The sequence below is a fragment of the Chionomys nivalis genome, chromosome 14, assembly GCF_950005125.1.
Source record: "Chionomys nivalis chromosome 14, mChiNiv1.1, whole genome shotgun sequence".
NCBI classification, from domain to species: domain Eukaryota; kingdom Metazoa; phylum Chordata; class Mammalia; order Rodentia; family Cricetidae; genus Chionomys; species Chionomys nivalis.
The window spans coordinates 9,679,567-9,694,550 of NC_080099.1; the positions used below are offsets into that span (position 1 = coordinate 9,679,567).

General features: G+C 50.1%; 2 protein-coding genes across 4 annotated transcripts in view; one reads left to right on the forward strand and one right to left on the reverse strand.

Moving 5' to 3' along the window:
* The first annotated feature begins 252 nt into the window (after window positions 1–252).
* On the forward strand, window positions 253–6,981 carry Siglec15 (sialic acid binding Ig like lectin 15). The gene is made up of 4 exons (XM_057788971.1): window positions 253–1,680; window positions 2,359–2,730; window positions 3,852–3,882; window positions 5,502–6,981. The coding sequence occupies exons 1-4, from the start codon at window positions 1,278–1,280 to the stop codon at window positions 5,626–5,628; spliced, it is 933 nt and encodes a 310-aa protein (XP_057644954.1). The 5' UTR covers window positions 253–1,277; the 3' UTR covers window positions 5,629–6,981.
* Window positions 6,982–11,846: 4,865 nt separating this feature from the next.
* Epg5 (ectopic P-granules 5 autophagy tethering factor) overlaps window positions 11,847–14,984 on the reverse strand; it is a 91,101-nt gene continuing 87,963 nt past the window's right edge. For all 3 annotated transcript variants that reach the window (XM_057788480.1, XM_057788481.1, XM_057788479.1), the window contains one exon: window positions 11,847–14,905. In XM_057788480.1, coding sequence (XP_057644463.1) covers window positions 14,723–14,905 — 183 coding nt within the window. In that variant the 3' untranslated portion in view covers window positions 11,847–14,722. The remainder of the gene's footprint in view (window positions 14,906–14,984) is intronic.

Genomic DNA, 14,984 nt, shown 5'->3' on the forward strand with positions numbered 1-14,984 from the left:
TGAGGGTATTCCTACCCAAGAGGTCAATGAGGCTGACCACAAAGAGCAGTGGGCTTAGCATGGTGGGACACGGGGCACGACAACAGTGAATGATGGACTGGCTTTTTCTTACTTGTCTGACGTAGGCCTTCATTTCTTCACCTCTAACAATATTTCTCTGTCTCTTGGATGTTTTCAGGGCAGATGGCATGGTGTATATAAAGCAACCGTGTATAATACAATTCTAATTATTCCTTGTAAAGGTCCCTTTTGTGCACTGTGCCCCAGGGCACTGGCTAGGCAGGTTCGGCCGCCTGCCTCCTCTTGAGGAGGTACCACCCCTGGGATAAGCCTCTAAAGCTGAGCACCTGCATCCTCAAAGCCACAGCAACACGGGGCCGGTGGTTTGCCAGCGCTGGGTGAATTGGAGGCAGGGCTCAGCTTCCAGCCCTTAGCTCCACATTGTGAAGAATAGTCACTGGGTAGAAGACAGGGCAAGTGAGCCTAGAGGTGACCCCGGGCAGAGCAAGGAGGCAATACAGCCCCTACCACTCTGACCTTGTCTTTCCATGCCTGGACACTAGCATGTAGGAAGCCAACCCAGGACACAGTCCTCTTGGGCTGACCCTGACACCAAAGGTTGAGTTCCTACCAACTCAACAGTGTGCTTCAAAACACTGCCCCTCCAGGGCCTCGGTTTCTCCCCTGCAAATGAGACCGTTAATGCCTTCAGATGCATCCACAGCTTCACGCCTTTAGGGCACTGTAACGCAGGCTGTGGGTGCAGGTGGGTCTGACTTGAACACTGATTTGGCCTCGACTTGGCCAGTTATTTAACTTCTTCGTGCCTGGGTTTATTAACATGTAACATCTATGCTCATCTCCAGGATCACTTGTGAAAACTGGAGATGCTCCGGCGGATTTGCTCAACACAGAGGCACACAGTAAGTGATTTTATCATCTTAAGGATCCTGTAACCACGGAATACCGTAGTGTTTCGGGAAATGCACAGGTTTCTGATAGAGAAATGCGAAAGAGTTGTGTCTGTCACTAGGTCACAAGCCAAGAAAGAGGCAAACCCAAGGAAGGGTCTGGAGAAACATCCATCCCATCCCTCTTCCCTTAGTCATGGTAGAATAGGGAGAGGGCTCTAAAGCCAGGAAGTGGGGTTCCAGCCCAAAGGAACCGATTGCTGCCTGAGTCCTAGTGTTTGCAGCCCCTTTCGAGAGAGGGTGTGGGGTGGGGGCGAGGAAGATGCCGCCAGAGGCCAGGAACCCGGTCTCCCCGGGCTAGGTCTGATGTGTCCCTGGCCGGCAGGCGTGCCGGAGCAGCGCTGGTCCATGCAGGTGCCCTCCGAGGTGAGCGCGGAGGCAGGCGACGCGGCGATGCTGCCCTGTACCTTCACGCACCCGCACCGCCACTACGACGGGCCGCTGACTGCCATCTGGCGCGCGGGCGAGCCGTATGCGGGCCCGCAGGTGTTCCGATGCACCGCGGCGCGAGGCAGCGAGCTGTGCCAGACGGCTCTGAGCCTGCAGGGCCGCTTCCGCCTGCTGGGCAACCCGCGCCACAACGACCTGTCACTGCGCGTCGAGCGCCTCGCCCTGGAGGACAGTGGCCGCTACTTCTGCCGCGTGGAGTTCGCCGGCGACGCCCACGACCGCTATGAGAGCCGCCACGGGGTCCGGCTGCGCGTGACCGGTGAGGCGGGCTGGCGGCGGAGGAGGTGGTACCCAACTTCCCCGCATCCCTGTCCCAAGAGCCTACTGGGTGCCAGGGAGGCCTCTGAGAACTTGGTAGAAATGCAGAATTCAGATCCCAGGAAAGACTGGACTGGGGCGGGTAGGTGGTGTTTCGATGCTCGTAAACACCAGTAACTGGCAAGGAAGGAGAGAAAAACAACCAATAATCCTAACCTGGCAAGGGGTGCAGAAGGAGGTACGCCCCCTGCACTGAAAGATTTCTCACCCCACCCCCTGCACATCCCTTGCCCCTAGAGCACTACGTACAATTGGCCCCTCCCTGCGGTTGTGACCCTTTGGTAACCACCAGCTGAAAGCCTAGCAGTCCAAGTAATATACAAGTATTAGTTTGCCAATTCTCAGTGACCCCGTAAAACAAAGGCAATTGTGATCACCAATTTACATATGGAGAAACTGAGGCAAAGAAGAAAAATAGCTTGCTAAGGCCACTACTGCAATAGGACCCAGAAAGCCTGGCGCCCAGGTGTTCCTCTCTTCTCTCTGGGCTCCCCCACTACCTCACCGGTGCTTCCATCTTGGAAGTCGCACCCCTTGCCTTCTCAAATCGTAGCCTCTCTCACGCTCCTGGGGCGCTGTCCTCTGCCGGGTGACCCGCGCCCGCCTTCTTCCCCCGCAGCTGCACCGCGGATTGTCAACATCTCGGTGCTGCCAGGCCCCGCGCACGCCTTCCGCGCACTCTGCACGGCCGAGGGGGAGCCCCCGCCTGCCCTCTCCTGGTCCGGCCCCGCCCTGGGCAACAGCTCGGCGGCCGAGCAGAGCCAGGGTCATGGCTACCAGGTGACCGCCGAGCTGCCGGCGCTGACTCGAGATGGGCGCTACACGTGCACGGCAGCCAATAGCCTGGGCCGCGCAGAGGCCAGTGTCTACCTGTTCCGCTTCCGTGGCGCCCCCGGAGCCTCCACTCTGGCGCTCCTACTCGGCGCGCTGGGTCTCAAGGCGCTGCTGCTGCTTGGTGTTCTGGGTGCGCGAGCCACCCGCCGACGACTAGGTGGGTGCACCCCAGATCTGGGTGGGGACGAAGGGGAGGACAGGGCCTCCCTTCCCTTTCTGGCGGACCATCCTGCGTGGCCCATCAGAGCATCCTTTCTCCACCTGGATCAGCTCAGTTCCTTCTCTGCCTGGAGCCCGGGAGGCGGGACATGCTTGAGGCTCTTTGCAGTGTGGAAGGCGAGGCTCTGCAAAGTAGCTTGCTTTTTGCAGAGTCACACAGATGGTGACCCACCCAGTTCTGTCAGGTGTAAAGCAGTTTTTTGTTGTTGCTGTTGCTGTTCCAGCTGCTAATTTTTGATTTTTGTTTTTAACCACCACACTACAACTCAGTGTCCCGTAAAGGTCAGGCTTCCCCTTAAATTCTAACAAGCATCTTGCCTCCCTGATACTGGCCACACGAAGATGCCAGGATGTGATTCCCTGCCAACCCATAAGAGGCTGAGTCTGCAGAGCTTTGTGATAGCCCCCTAAGAAGAGTTCCCGCAGACCCCAGAAACTGAAGAAGGCAGTGGACATCTTGCTATTCTGAGGCCTTAAAAAGAGAGAGAGAGAGGGGGGGGGGAAACTAATCTGAAAAATGTGAGGAACGTGAGCTTGGAAAACATGAATGGCACACCTGGCTGGGGAACTCGGCACTTTGAGAAAGCCTCTCCACACGGCATCCCAGCCCTTGATGGGGTGTCTGCTTGATGAGCATCCCCGAGAGGGAGGGACTTTCTCAGGGCTCCTCGGTTCCTCCAGACCAGGAACATCAGCCTCAAACTCTCCAGGGATGAAACTGCCCCCGCTGCTCACCTTACTGTGACCCTGCCATTCTTGCTGGTCTCTCGGACTTAACGAACATGCTGTGTTTCAGGGTCCTCCCTCAGAAAGGCTGCTTTGCTCTGTGGCCCACATCTCCCTTAGCCCACCAGTTAACTCCTATTTGTCTATGGGATTCAGGCTTCACAGCCGCTTTGGCTAGCTGTCCATCTGCAGCCTGTTGCACATCTCCTGGGGACCCCTGCTCGCAGTGGGGTGGGGACCACGTCACGCACTAGAGCGTGCGGCTGACATGTATGTAGGTTGGAGTCTACAGTGTAAAATCACACCTGCTCTTTTTCTGTATCCCTCACACAGACCACCTGGTCACTCAGGACACCCCTCCACGGTAAGTGCTATTGCTGCCCTTCCTACCCTACCCCTGCCCGGTCTCATTGGCCCAGGGATGCTAGTTTCTCAGAACTGGTAGTAGGGGGAAAAAGAATAAACCTGGGACAAGGTTAGGGCAGTAGGCTGTATCAGAACCTATGTCATACCCAAAGTACCCTACACCTCCATCCCTCACACCATTCTCAGAACAGAGTAGGCCAGGCTGGCTTGTTACCCAACTCAGCACACAAGGAGCATGGTATCCATGACCCTAAAAGTTAAGACCACCAACCAAGCTGTTCCCTCCTGTTTCTCCCAGCATTCTAGAAAAGCTAGCCCTGTAAGGATACTGTGGTAGGAAGGCTCATTCTCCCAGGTTTAGCTCTGCTTCCCAAACAAACTCACCAAGAGCCTGACTTAGATGAGTGGTCTAGAAAGACATTAACTGGGTGTCCATTATTTCCTCTCTGGTGTCTACCCTAGTAAAGGCCCATGTTGAAGGAGAAAGAACTCGATGCTAGAACACTCTGCCTGATGCTGGCTGAGGGACCCAACTCTTCCCAACTGGCTGCTCAGGTCTTGACAATCTGTCATCCATGTGTTTCCTTTGTTGATGCAGACTAAGACCAAAACCACACCATGTCGTTCACACACCTAACAAAGAATTACTGAATACTGAATATGGCAGGAAATCATTTGGATGCTAAAGAGACAGAAAAAAATCCAAACTTGCACTCCAAGGTGTACAGTTTTTCACGTACACCTCAGCATGTAGTAAGACCGTCTGAGATTGTTGAGTTGTAACAGGAATTGGACCTGGCGATAACACAGAGCCCCAGTGTGTGGCCAGCTGGCTATGACTCCTTGAGATCAGGATATTTTCTCTGAAGACGCAGCCATGAAGAGAGCATGCTGGAGGCTGGAGCCTAGGGAAGCCAAGGTGGTAGGGAGAATATATATAATATTTCCATCCCAGGGATGGAAATTGCAAGTACAAAGGTCAGGTGGGCTGTGGGAGGGAGTCATGAGGGGGCCATGGAACTGTGGGGTGGGCAGGCAAGGCTGGGGGTGAGTCTGAGTGATGTGGAAGTCAGAACGCTTTTGGGTGCTGTGTAAGAGGTCGCATTTGAACAGACGGGTTCTGGAGGGAGACCCAGGAGGCTTTGTTTTCTTCTGTTCTGACAGCAACCAAGGGAAGGGACTCTCTGAGGGTAAGGGAGGGAAAGAGAACACTTAAGGTTGGAGTCAAGCCCTGGTAACAGAGATGAGGAGGGACGAGAGAGTGAGGGAAAGGTGTGTGCTTAGAGCAGATGATGGGCACTTGGAGATGTGGGCGTCTGGAAAGCAGTCAGACCTGGGGACACTGGGGGCATGGAGCTGGGTTGGTTTTTTTCGTTTGTTTGGTTTTGGTTTTTTTTTTTTGAAGCCCCTAACAGAGTCACTTTGTAGGAGATGATGTGCATGGTTGGGGGCACTGTCACCTGCAGCATCTCCCTGTCCTGCGTTAATCAGCCTTGCTGGATCTAGCTCCATTGCCTCCCACATGGTGTCTTCCTTGACCTGTTAGTGGAACACATCTTGGGAAGTCAAGGACCTCAGTAAACACTGGGTGGTAAGTCAGTGTCTTCCTGTCTTCAGGTCTCAGGCTCAGGAGTCCAATTATGAGAACCTGAACCAGATGAGTCCCCCAGGCCACCAGCTGCCACGCGTTTACTGTGGGGAACTACTTGGCCATCATCATCCAGTCGTGCACCGAGAGAAGTGAAGGACAGTACCAGGCTAGACCTGTAGAGCTCCTCCTAATTCCCCAGGCTTCTCGGCAGCTATGGGCCAGGCAACTTCCAAGGGGATGCAGGACCCTGCTCACAGAGGTTCAGAGCCCTCCTGTTGAGTGGCGCCAACAGTCTGGATGTGTATATGTATATGTGTGTGTGTGTATATATATGTCCACCTGAGCCTTAGCATGAAACTGCCCTTGTTTTTTCTTACTTAGAACTATATAGTAAAGCAGATGGGAAACTAGCCATAAGGTCTGGAGGTCCAGGCTCCAGCCTACTCTGGCACCAACTTGCAGTGTAGACCAGGACACATTCTTCACATCTCTAGGTCTCAGCTTCTCCATGACTGGCCAGTTTGTCTGAACTGAGGAAACAGTAGGTCCGAAGGAGCTGTGTGAACTGCAAACCTATCACAATGGTGGCCTCTGGACATGCAGAAATGAGGTAAATGCAACACAGCACAGCCTTGGGAGAACAAAGCACTCCAGAGAACAACTCTGGGGCTGGAGCTGTGCAAACTGCTCAGAGGAACAGCAAACCCTGGAAACTTGGTAGCAAGAAGAGGCCTGGAGCCTCCTAAGGTCTCCACAGGGACCGTCCCAGCCTTCTGCCCAGATGTGATCATGTCAACGGATCCACACTGCTTTCAGCTGGGACCCACCAGGTGAAGGAAACTGGAAATCCATTGTCTCAAGCATCTGAAGGCTTTGAGACATATGCCAAGAACTGGAAGGCCTGAAGGGGCACTGGGTTCTAGTGAATAAGGCAGCTGTGACTCTGACCTCTCTTTCAGCGTCCACCCTCCAAGGATGTGCAAAGTCCAAGAGCACCGGCACCCTCTCTCCACCTGTCTTCCATCCCATTCAGGTGAACTTCAAGAGCAGTGCTTTCCTTATTTATACTTCAGTATGCGTTTGTTGATCCTGATGAAGAAGAGGTGTACTTGGGACCAAGTCAGCCCCAAGACAGGAGGCTAAAGAGACCATGTTTTTCCAGGGATCATCTCTACAGGTTGAGGAAAGTGGGCTTCCAGGCTTTCCTTGACACCAGCAAGAGCTGTTAAGAGATCACAAGAGTTGACATTTGCTTGCAGAGGGGAGCTTTAGAGAATCTCCAGAAAGAGACTTGCATCCCCAAGGGTAAAGATAGGGGCATGGTTACGGTGTGGATTAGCACATCATTGGCCAAGAGAATTCTATGAATTGCTGATTACATACTTTGTTGTGTTATGAATTCGTATTTGAGATTATGAAACTGGAGATGACATCATCAGTCAGGGGGAGTTAGGCCGTACTGCTGTAACAAGCTCTAAATCACGGTGGCTGAAAATGGTATTTGTTTTGCACTGTATTAGGGTTCTCTAGAGGAACAGAATTTATGGAATGAATATGTGGAGGGGGAAAGGAGGAGGGATTTATTAGGATGGGTGGGTGACAGGCTTGGTTCAGTTAGTCCAATAATGGTTGTCTACCAAAAGAAAGTCCAGGAATCTAGGAGTTGTTCAATCCACTAGGCTGGATGTCTCAGTTGGTCTGTAGTATATTTCAGACCCCCAAAGAAGTAGGCTCTAATGTCAGTGCAGGAATGGATGTGTCAGCAGAAGAAAGCACAAGCAGGCAACGAGGGCAAGCTTCTTTCTTCTGTGTCCTTTATAGAGGCTGCTAGCAAAAGGTGTAGCCCAGATTAAAGGTGGATCTTCCCATCTCAAAAGATCAGGATTGAAAGTGAGTCTTCACACTTTGAATGATTTAATTAAGAAACACCCTCACAGGTGTGCCCAGCCACTTGGGTTTCAGTTAATTCCACATACGGTCAAGTGGACAACCAAGAACAGCCACCACGCTTATACCATTCCCATTGCAGATTGGCGGGGAGGTTCGTTGTTGTTGATTAGGAAACCAGATTGCAGGGATCCGTCTCTGATGTTGTGAATTGCTAGACTGGAGGCAAAAAGAATCCTCTACAAGACAGTACAACTGTAAATGGTAGATGAGGAACACTAGGTAAATCTGTGAGAACACTGAGAATCGCCTCGGTTGGTAGCACAGTAATCCCTTCCGGAAACGCTCGAAAGCCACATAGTGAGTCCCAAACCATGTATATGAACGGGCTCACTGACCCTGTCTTGGGAAGGCTTCCTGGAAGAGCATATGTGAAGATGATATGCATTGGCTGTGCTGATGCGGGGATGGAGATTGGAAGGAAGAAAGGGAGGGCAGTTGAAGCATAGGAACAATCCAAGCAAAGATGTCGTGGTATGGACACAGTTATTTGTTCCTGGAGCATGAAGGGAGGGACAAGGTGTGGACATTCACCCCGCTGAATGGAGGGTGCTGCCCTGTTGTGGGGTACACACCAGAGAAGACTGCTCAGACATGGGTTTAAGCCAATAGAAAGTCTTTATTAGCCAGCCAGCGACTACACTGGGTGTTCGGAACCCCAGTGTAGCATGAAGACTTTCTCGGGGTTGGCTTTTAAGCACAAAACCCATATCCTGGGCTGAGATACCTCAGTTAACAAGAACAATTAGCCAGAAGCAGAGCTACAGAAGCCGAAGGCAATGTTAGCACATTCCGACTTTCCCAGAACTACAGACTTTGATGGATTCGCTCTTTGTTTTCTTTTTAGCAGGTGGTGCTGTGCTGACTTTCATGGTCTGAATGGTACTTTGATCATGGAGTCAGTTGTGCTAAAGTCTGGGGTCTTACAAAGGTCTAGCTGGGGTGAGGGTAACAGGTGTTGGCACTCAAGGGACTGACTTAGGTGCTAGGCTCCTGGTTCTGCTATACAGGGTTTCCTGCTGTCATTCATCATTTCCCATGAAATCTGAGGCTTCCGTGTTGGGAATACCTGGGAGCTGTTTAAATAAATATCCATGCTGGCATTACCTGGCCCTCCTGACCCACAGGGAATGGAAGGGACTAGAACTTTAAACAGCATCTTCAGGAGACTTTACCCCCAAAGTTTTGGTGTTGTTTAATCTTTTTCAACCTACACACACAGCCGGAAAAACACCCATGCGCCCACCTCCTCCATCAACATCACTCACAGGTTGCTGTTTCCTTACTGATGATCTGGCTGAACCGTTTGAGAATAAGCAGCAGATTTCCCAGTTATCCACGAATCTAAACACCTTGAGGAACAGTACATTTAGTGACATTTTGTTACATTTAGTGACATTTGTTACATTTACACCCATATTCACATTTCTCCAATCTTCCTCCAAATGTCTCCGCTTGTTTGTAACCAGAAAGCCATTGATTCTGGGGCAGCTGAAGTCGAGGTTTACTCTCTGGGATGTGCTGGCTACCGGCCTGGTGGTCCTTGCCATGGTTCCCACACTATGTGCAGTGGTCTTGCGACGGAAAGCTGCAGTATCCTAAGGGGAACAGTCCTCGATGCTGGTTTCTGTGATGGGCAACAGAGAGCCCAAGGGGCACTGCCATCTCCTTTAACAGTCTGCCATGCTGCTCCGGGCAGCCTCCTGATTGGCTTCCAGTAAGAGTGGCCAAAGGGCAGTGGGGAGTACAGTGATAGAACAGCCTGGGACCATTCTGTCTGTACCCAAGGTCTAGATGGGACGAGATGCCTGTTCTCCCGTATCTAACCTCTGAGCGGGCTCGGGTAGTCACTGGCAAGCAAGGATCAGAGACACAAGCAATAGTCAAAAGTGATCGCATTTGGGACTCCCTTCTGGCAGTCCAGGGGTCAGGGAGAGGATCCTAAAGACACAGCGCTTCAAGACTGCACTTCCCAATGTGATACAGACTATAAAGCTAGAACATTCTGGTTCTTCAAACCCTAAACCCTGTGGTTCTCTCTAGAAAATGAATCTGAACCCACACAAACATAGGGAGACATGCCCCGCACCCAAAAGGCCGTCCTTGAGAATTACTGTTACTCCAACGTGGGATCTACAGATCTTCCATCTGGAGCTGGTTTTTTGTTTTGCTTTGCTTTGCTTTAATCCACCCAGCTCCCAAATAAACACATGGAAACTTATTCTTACTTACGAATGCCCAGCCTTAGCTTGGCTTGTTTCTAGCTATCTTTTCTAACTTAAATTATCCTGTTTCTCTTTAACTATGTTTTGCCCCTGGGATTTTTAACCTTCATCTATCCTATATGTCTTTCTTTCCTTCTTACTCTGTGGCTGGCTGTGTGGCTGGGTGACTGGCTCCTGGCCTCCTCCTCTCCTCCTTGCTCCCTTCCCCAGGTTTCTCCTTTTATTCTCTCTGCCTAGCAACCCCACTTATCCCTCTCCTGCCTAGCTTTTTGCCATTCAGCTCTTTATTAGACCTATCAGGTGTTTTAGGCAGGCACAGTAACACAGCTTCACAGAGTTAAACAAATGCAACATAAATGAATGCAACACATCTTAAACCAATATTCCACATCCATCCACAGTTTGGCACATTCCAGATATGTCCTTGGTGTTCACAATCTTAGGTGCTAAGCAGGAAAGGTGGCACACCATCACCAAAGGCAGATTTCCATGACAGACCTTGAACAAACTCAGGCTTTGCCAGACAGTCTTGCCTCTAAGCACCCAAATATTTCTGTGCATCACACACCTTGTGGACCCTTGGCCAGCTTTCAAGGCCAACCTCCTGCAGGGGTCAGGGTCTTCCTGCAGAGGTCAAGGCCACCTTACACCTGTGTCAGCTATCAAGGGCTCTTCTGATGGCCTCCCATACTTATCAATTCTCATCATCCCCAAGCACACACACGCGCGTGCGCATGCGATTAGAAAATTTCTCTTTAAAACTAGAGGTCTTACCATTGTGAGAAAATTTTTTTAAAAAATCTTAGTTATCACAAATAAACTAACTTAAAAATTCTCTTAATGTGATTTATGTCTGAAAAGGCCTGCCAACAAATTTATTGAAAACCATGGGTCAGGCTCAACATGGGTAAATCACAATGTCCTTTATTTGCAGAATTTTACTTAGCTAATTCTCACATCTTCCAGTTTTTCACCATTAGACAAAAATGTGTCCTTTATACAAGCATGTAAGATATTACACAATGAATAAGAAGTAAAAATTGCCAAGTTAATAACCAAAATAAAACTGTAGTTTTAAAGGTCATACTAGACAGGCCACAAGGACCATCAGTACTGATCTCCAATACAGATCATCCTGAACCACTGAAAGAAGAGATGTCTTGGTGCTCAGTGGTATTACACAACACATTGAAAATAAGTTATAACCAACGTACCTTAGCACTTTCGTTACTAAAATAGGAGTACCATGAATTTTTTTCAGATTATTCTCAAGGGGCATGAGAAACCTGGACAGAACAAAGGAAACAGAATAAGAAGGTGACCTGCTCCTGGCCACATGACCCTTTGCATGCTCTAAAACAGGAGTGTCCTGGTGGAGCAGAAGAATCTATTGAGGGCCGGGCTGTAAGCCAAGAGCCTCACCTGCCATGATCACCTTAGAGGAAGCTGTGAAGTTCAAACTAAAGAGCAGGGATGGAGTCCAGGATGCGGAACAGGATGCAGCTCAAAGAGCCTGGGCACTGGGCCCACCAAGCAGACACTCCATGGGACTGGTCCTGGGCGGTGACTGTTGTTAAGGGGTCTGCAGTTAACTCAGTGCTGGGCTAAGGTGCCAACTGCAGACCACAATGGGGGCTGGTGCTGCTCAAATGTGTCCTAGAGGGATCCTTACTGCCTGGGCACAGGAGTGTGGTAACTCTGGGCCAGGGGCTAGGACAAGGCAGCAAAAGCACCAAGGACAGGGAAGGCAAAGATGTGTTCTCTCGGCACCCGTGAGTGCCGACTGATATGTGCCCCCTTGTGCTCCGTTTGTCTAATCGCAGTTCAGGTGCTGCAAATCCTTGGCACGGCAAGCAGTGTGCACTGATTTGGGCACTTTTCCCCCCTCCCCAAAGAACTCTTATTGGATGTCATGTTCAAAGAGTACTAAGAATTCTGAGCATGTAACCTGGAGAGGACTAAGGGGTAGGGGCAGAAGAGGTCAGAGACGTGACTGAGAAAGAGAACAGGCCCTGCCTGCTGTTCCAGGCAGATTCACAACTGATGGAGGAAGGTCATTGGCTAATAAAGAAACTGCCTTGGCCCATCTGATAGGGCAGAATTTAGATAGGTGGAGTAAACAGAATAGAATGCTGGGAGGAAGAGGAAGTGAGCTCAGACTCGACAGCTCTGCTCTCTGGAGCAGACGCCATGCTCCCCTCTCCCCGGCAGACACGATGAAGCTCTGACCCAGGATGGACGTAGGCTAGAATCTTCCCGGTAAGCACACCTTGGGGTGCTACATACATGAACAGAAATGGGCCAAGCAGTGTTTAAAAGAATAGAGTTTGTGTGTCGTTATTTTGGGGCATAAGCTAGCCAGGCAGCCATGAGCCGGGCTGTGGGAAGAGGCCCACAGCCCCTACTACACACAACAATAGGCAAGGACACGAGGAACTGTTCTGGCTCAAGATAAGCAGAACCAGAGAGCCCTGGCAGAGCTGAGGCTGGGCCAGCAGTGAACTCCAAGACACTGGCCAGGTACAGAAGTTGAGGGTCCCCATTAAGGAGATCGAGGTATTTTCTGTGCTCTAACCTTGTCCATGATTCTAGACATTGCCGTCCACTTCAGAAGTAATTTTTCAAGTAAACACCTTTGAAAACCAATCATCAGTACCTTGATTCAGACAAAGAGCTTAGGCAACTAGAGCAGGACTGCTGGCTAGTTAAGGGGAGCGTCTGCACTTCACATCTCCTGACAGCAAAGAACCAAAAGCCTTCGACACAATACAGGAGAGACGGACGCTTAACCAGCAGGACGCCAGTCATGTTTAGAGGCAAGGCCAAGTAATGTAAGAGCTTTAGAAATGTGTCCCAGCCACTACCGCGCCGTACTGACAGCCACAGGACCTCTCCGCCGAAGCAGCCTTGTGCCTTCACTTGTTCTGGTAAGGTTGAAGAGCAGGGAGATGGAAGGGTGATGTCTCTGCCCCATGTGTGCACTCTGAGGTGGTGAGCGATAACTGGAGAGGCAGAGGCACTTCCACTGAGACGGAAACTCCCCTTCTGTTCCTGGCTGGCACTTGCTGCCGTGGTGTGGGAGGTCCACCTTCTGCATTGCTCAGGCCTTGGCTTTGTGTGTTGAAAAGGACATCAAGTGCCCATCACTGTCTCTGATACCATGGCTATGCACTCTGAGAGCTAACTATTATCCAAGCAAAGCCTGGTTCATCCTTCAAGCAGCAAGCCAGGCTCTCTGCAGGAAGCTCTCTTTGTTCCACATTAGTTCATATTTTTAAACTTAGCCTAGTGCTTCTCATAGAATCTGAGGCAAATAACTCTCAGATATCAAGCAAAGATGAAAAGCAGCATTTTTACCAACCAGTTACAAAGCCAAATAAATTTAATATTGGGCATAAAAAATCTACATTAGTCTTCAATTCAGATTCATAGCTTATAATCAAAAGTTGATTTTATTGTTTATACATTTTACAGACAAAATTTACAAATATTATAAACTTCCAAAATGAATTGATTCTCTAAAATGTACACTCAAACATTTCACATTCTAGGGTACTGGTAACTTCCTTCTCCTCAGAGAAACCACACACACACAGAATCCTGGCCAGAGTCACTGCTGCTTGTTTAATCTGCACAGCTTCTGAAGTTTTCTTCTATTTGAAGTGAAGATGACTGGCTTGGGAAATAGAGAAAAGCAAAAACAAGGCTGAGACATCCCCATGCAATGACACTTTGTGCCACAGAGCAGGGAGGTTTTTTATCAGTGTTCCAAGACATGTCTACTAAGTAGAACTGTTCTCCCGGCGAAGAGTTCCTGCAAGCTTCCAATGAAGGGGATGCGGCCCACTAATGGGATACCCCATCTTTACCCAAGGTGCTGGGTGGCCATCCAGAGATTTTACACAGATACTTCTGAGCCATAACCCATAAGAACAGAGATATACTTTGAGCTGAACAAACAAAATTGGTTCAGGGCCATTTTTAAGAATTATAAATCTATTGATAGAAGTCAAATTTCTAACTCCTGCAGGAAGTGGCATGAAAACACGGCAATGCGACTGTCCGCAGTGACAGAAGGCACAGGGCTATTCACGAAAAACCAGATTTCTGAAATTCCCGACCTGGCCCCCGCCCCCTTCTCTCTGGGCTTGTGCCCAGCATGTCCATGAGTTTCCCCTGAACTTAACCAAAGGAAGAAGAACAAAGACCCCAGTGTCCCTTGACAGCAGGGCCTGCAGAGAATTGGGAGCCTCCACACAGACAGACCCATAACCCGATGTGAAGGAGAAGCCCACGGGAGCTCGGAGCTCTGGCTGCAGCATCAGTGCCGTCTGTGTTCCCACCACACGGGCCACCACACACCTGTGCACAGCAGCCATCAGCACACGGGGTGGCACGTCACTCAGAAAGGCACACTTCCAGAGGACATGCAGTCACAAACAGATGTCCACTGTGGTGAGGGTTAAGTGGTGTGTCTTCAGTGTGACTCATTTTAGTTCAGCTTTTTTGTTTTGTGTCACCTGCTGAGACTCTTGACACACACCCCAGCCTCCTGCGGGAGCCCCAGGGTGCTCAGGTTACAGGTGTGCGCCACCTCCACTCTAGGAGACATACAATTCCTTTAAGCTGGTGTATTCCCCACATTTAAGAAATGCAGAAATTTTCCAAGTTGTATTTTTAACTTTGGAAGAATACAAATGGAGTCCAAAAGGGCTCTTCATGACTCCCACAGTGGTCGAGCATGGCACGGGAACCTTGACATTTAACAAAGCAAGAGACAGAAGTGCAGACATCAAGAACTATCTGTAGATCTTAGGGAGTTTGTGGCACATTCCCCAATGCGAGTGGCTCTGCATTAGCGGAGCTTAGCTCCACTCGTGGAAGGACACAAACCTAACGACTCTCTAGACAGGAAGAGATAATCATACAGCCAGAGCTATCCAATGCCTCCCAACTTGCACCTTAGCCGAGTTCCTGGCAGAACTGAGCTCTGCAGTGAAGCAGAACAAAGGTTCATGCGCAACAGCCAAGTCCGTGTAAACACAGAGCAGCAGGGCTTCGGGGTGTCAGCATCACTATCGTATGTTGTCCAGATAATGCACTTCTGGATAGAGACAGTTGACAAGAAGAGCCAGCAAGCCTTTCCCATTCTGAAGGCAATGGCCGGGATGCTTTATGAAGCGGAGAGCTTGCAGTATCTGATCCTGGTATTCCACATACTGCTTACTGAGTGTCATGGATTCAAGAGCAGTCAGTACCTAGAAGACATGAGAGACAAATGGACCTAGTCTGTGACTGCATACCACTGACGGCCATCATGATCTAGTTCCCCTGGAG

Bases quoted from the DNA above. Each gene is read 5' to 3' on its own strand.
- Siglec15 (XM_057788971.1), top strand. From the start codon at position 1,278: ATGTGTCCCTGGCCGGCAGGCGTGCCGGAGCAGCGCTGGTCCATGCAG. The intron at 2,731-3,851 runs GTGGGTGCACCC...TCCCTCACACAG, and splicing joins AGCCACCCGCCGACGACTAG to ACCACCTGGTCACTCAGGAC. The intron at 3,883-5,501 runs GTAAGTGCTATT...TCCTGTCTTCAG, and splicing joins ACTCAGGACACCCCTCCACG to GTCTCAGGCTCAGGAGTCCA.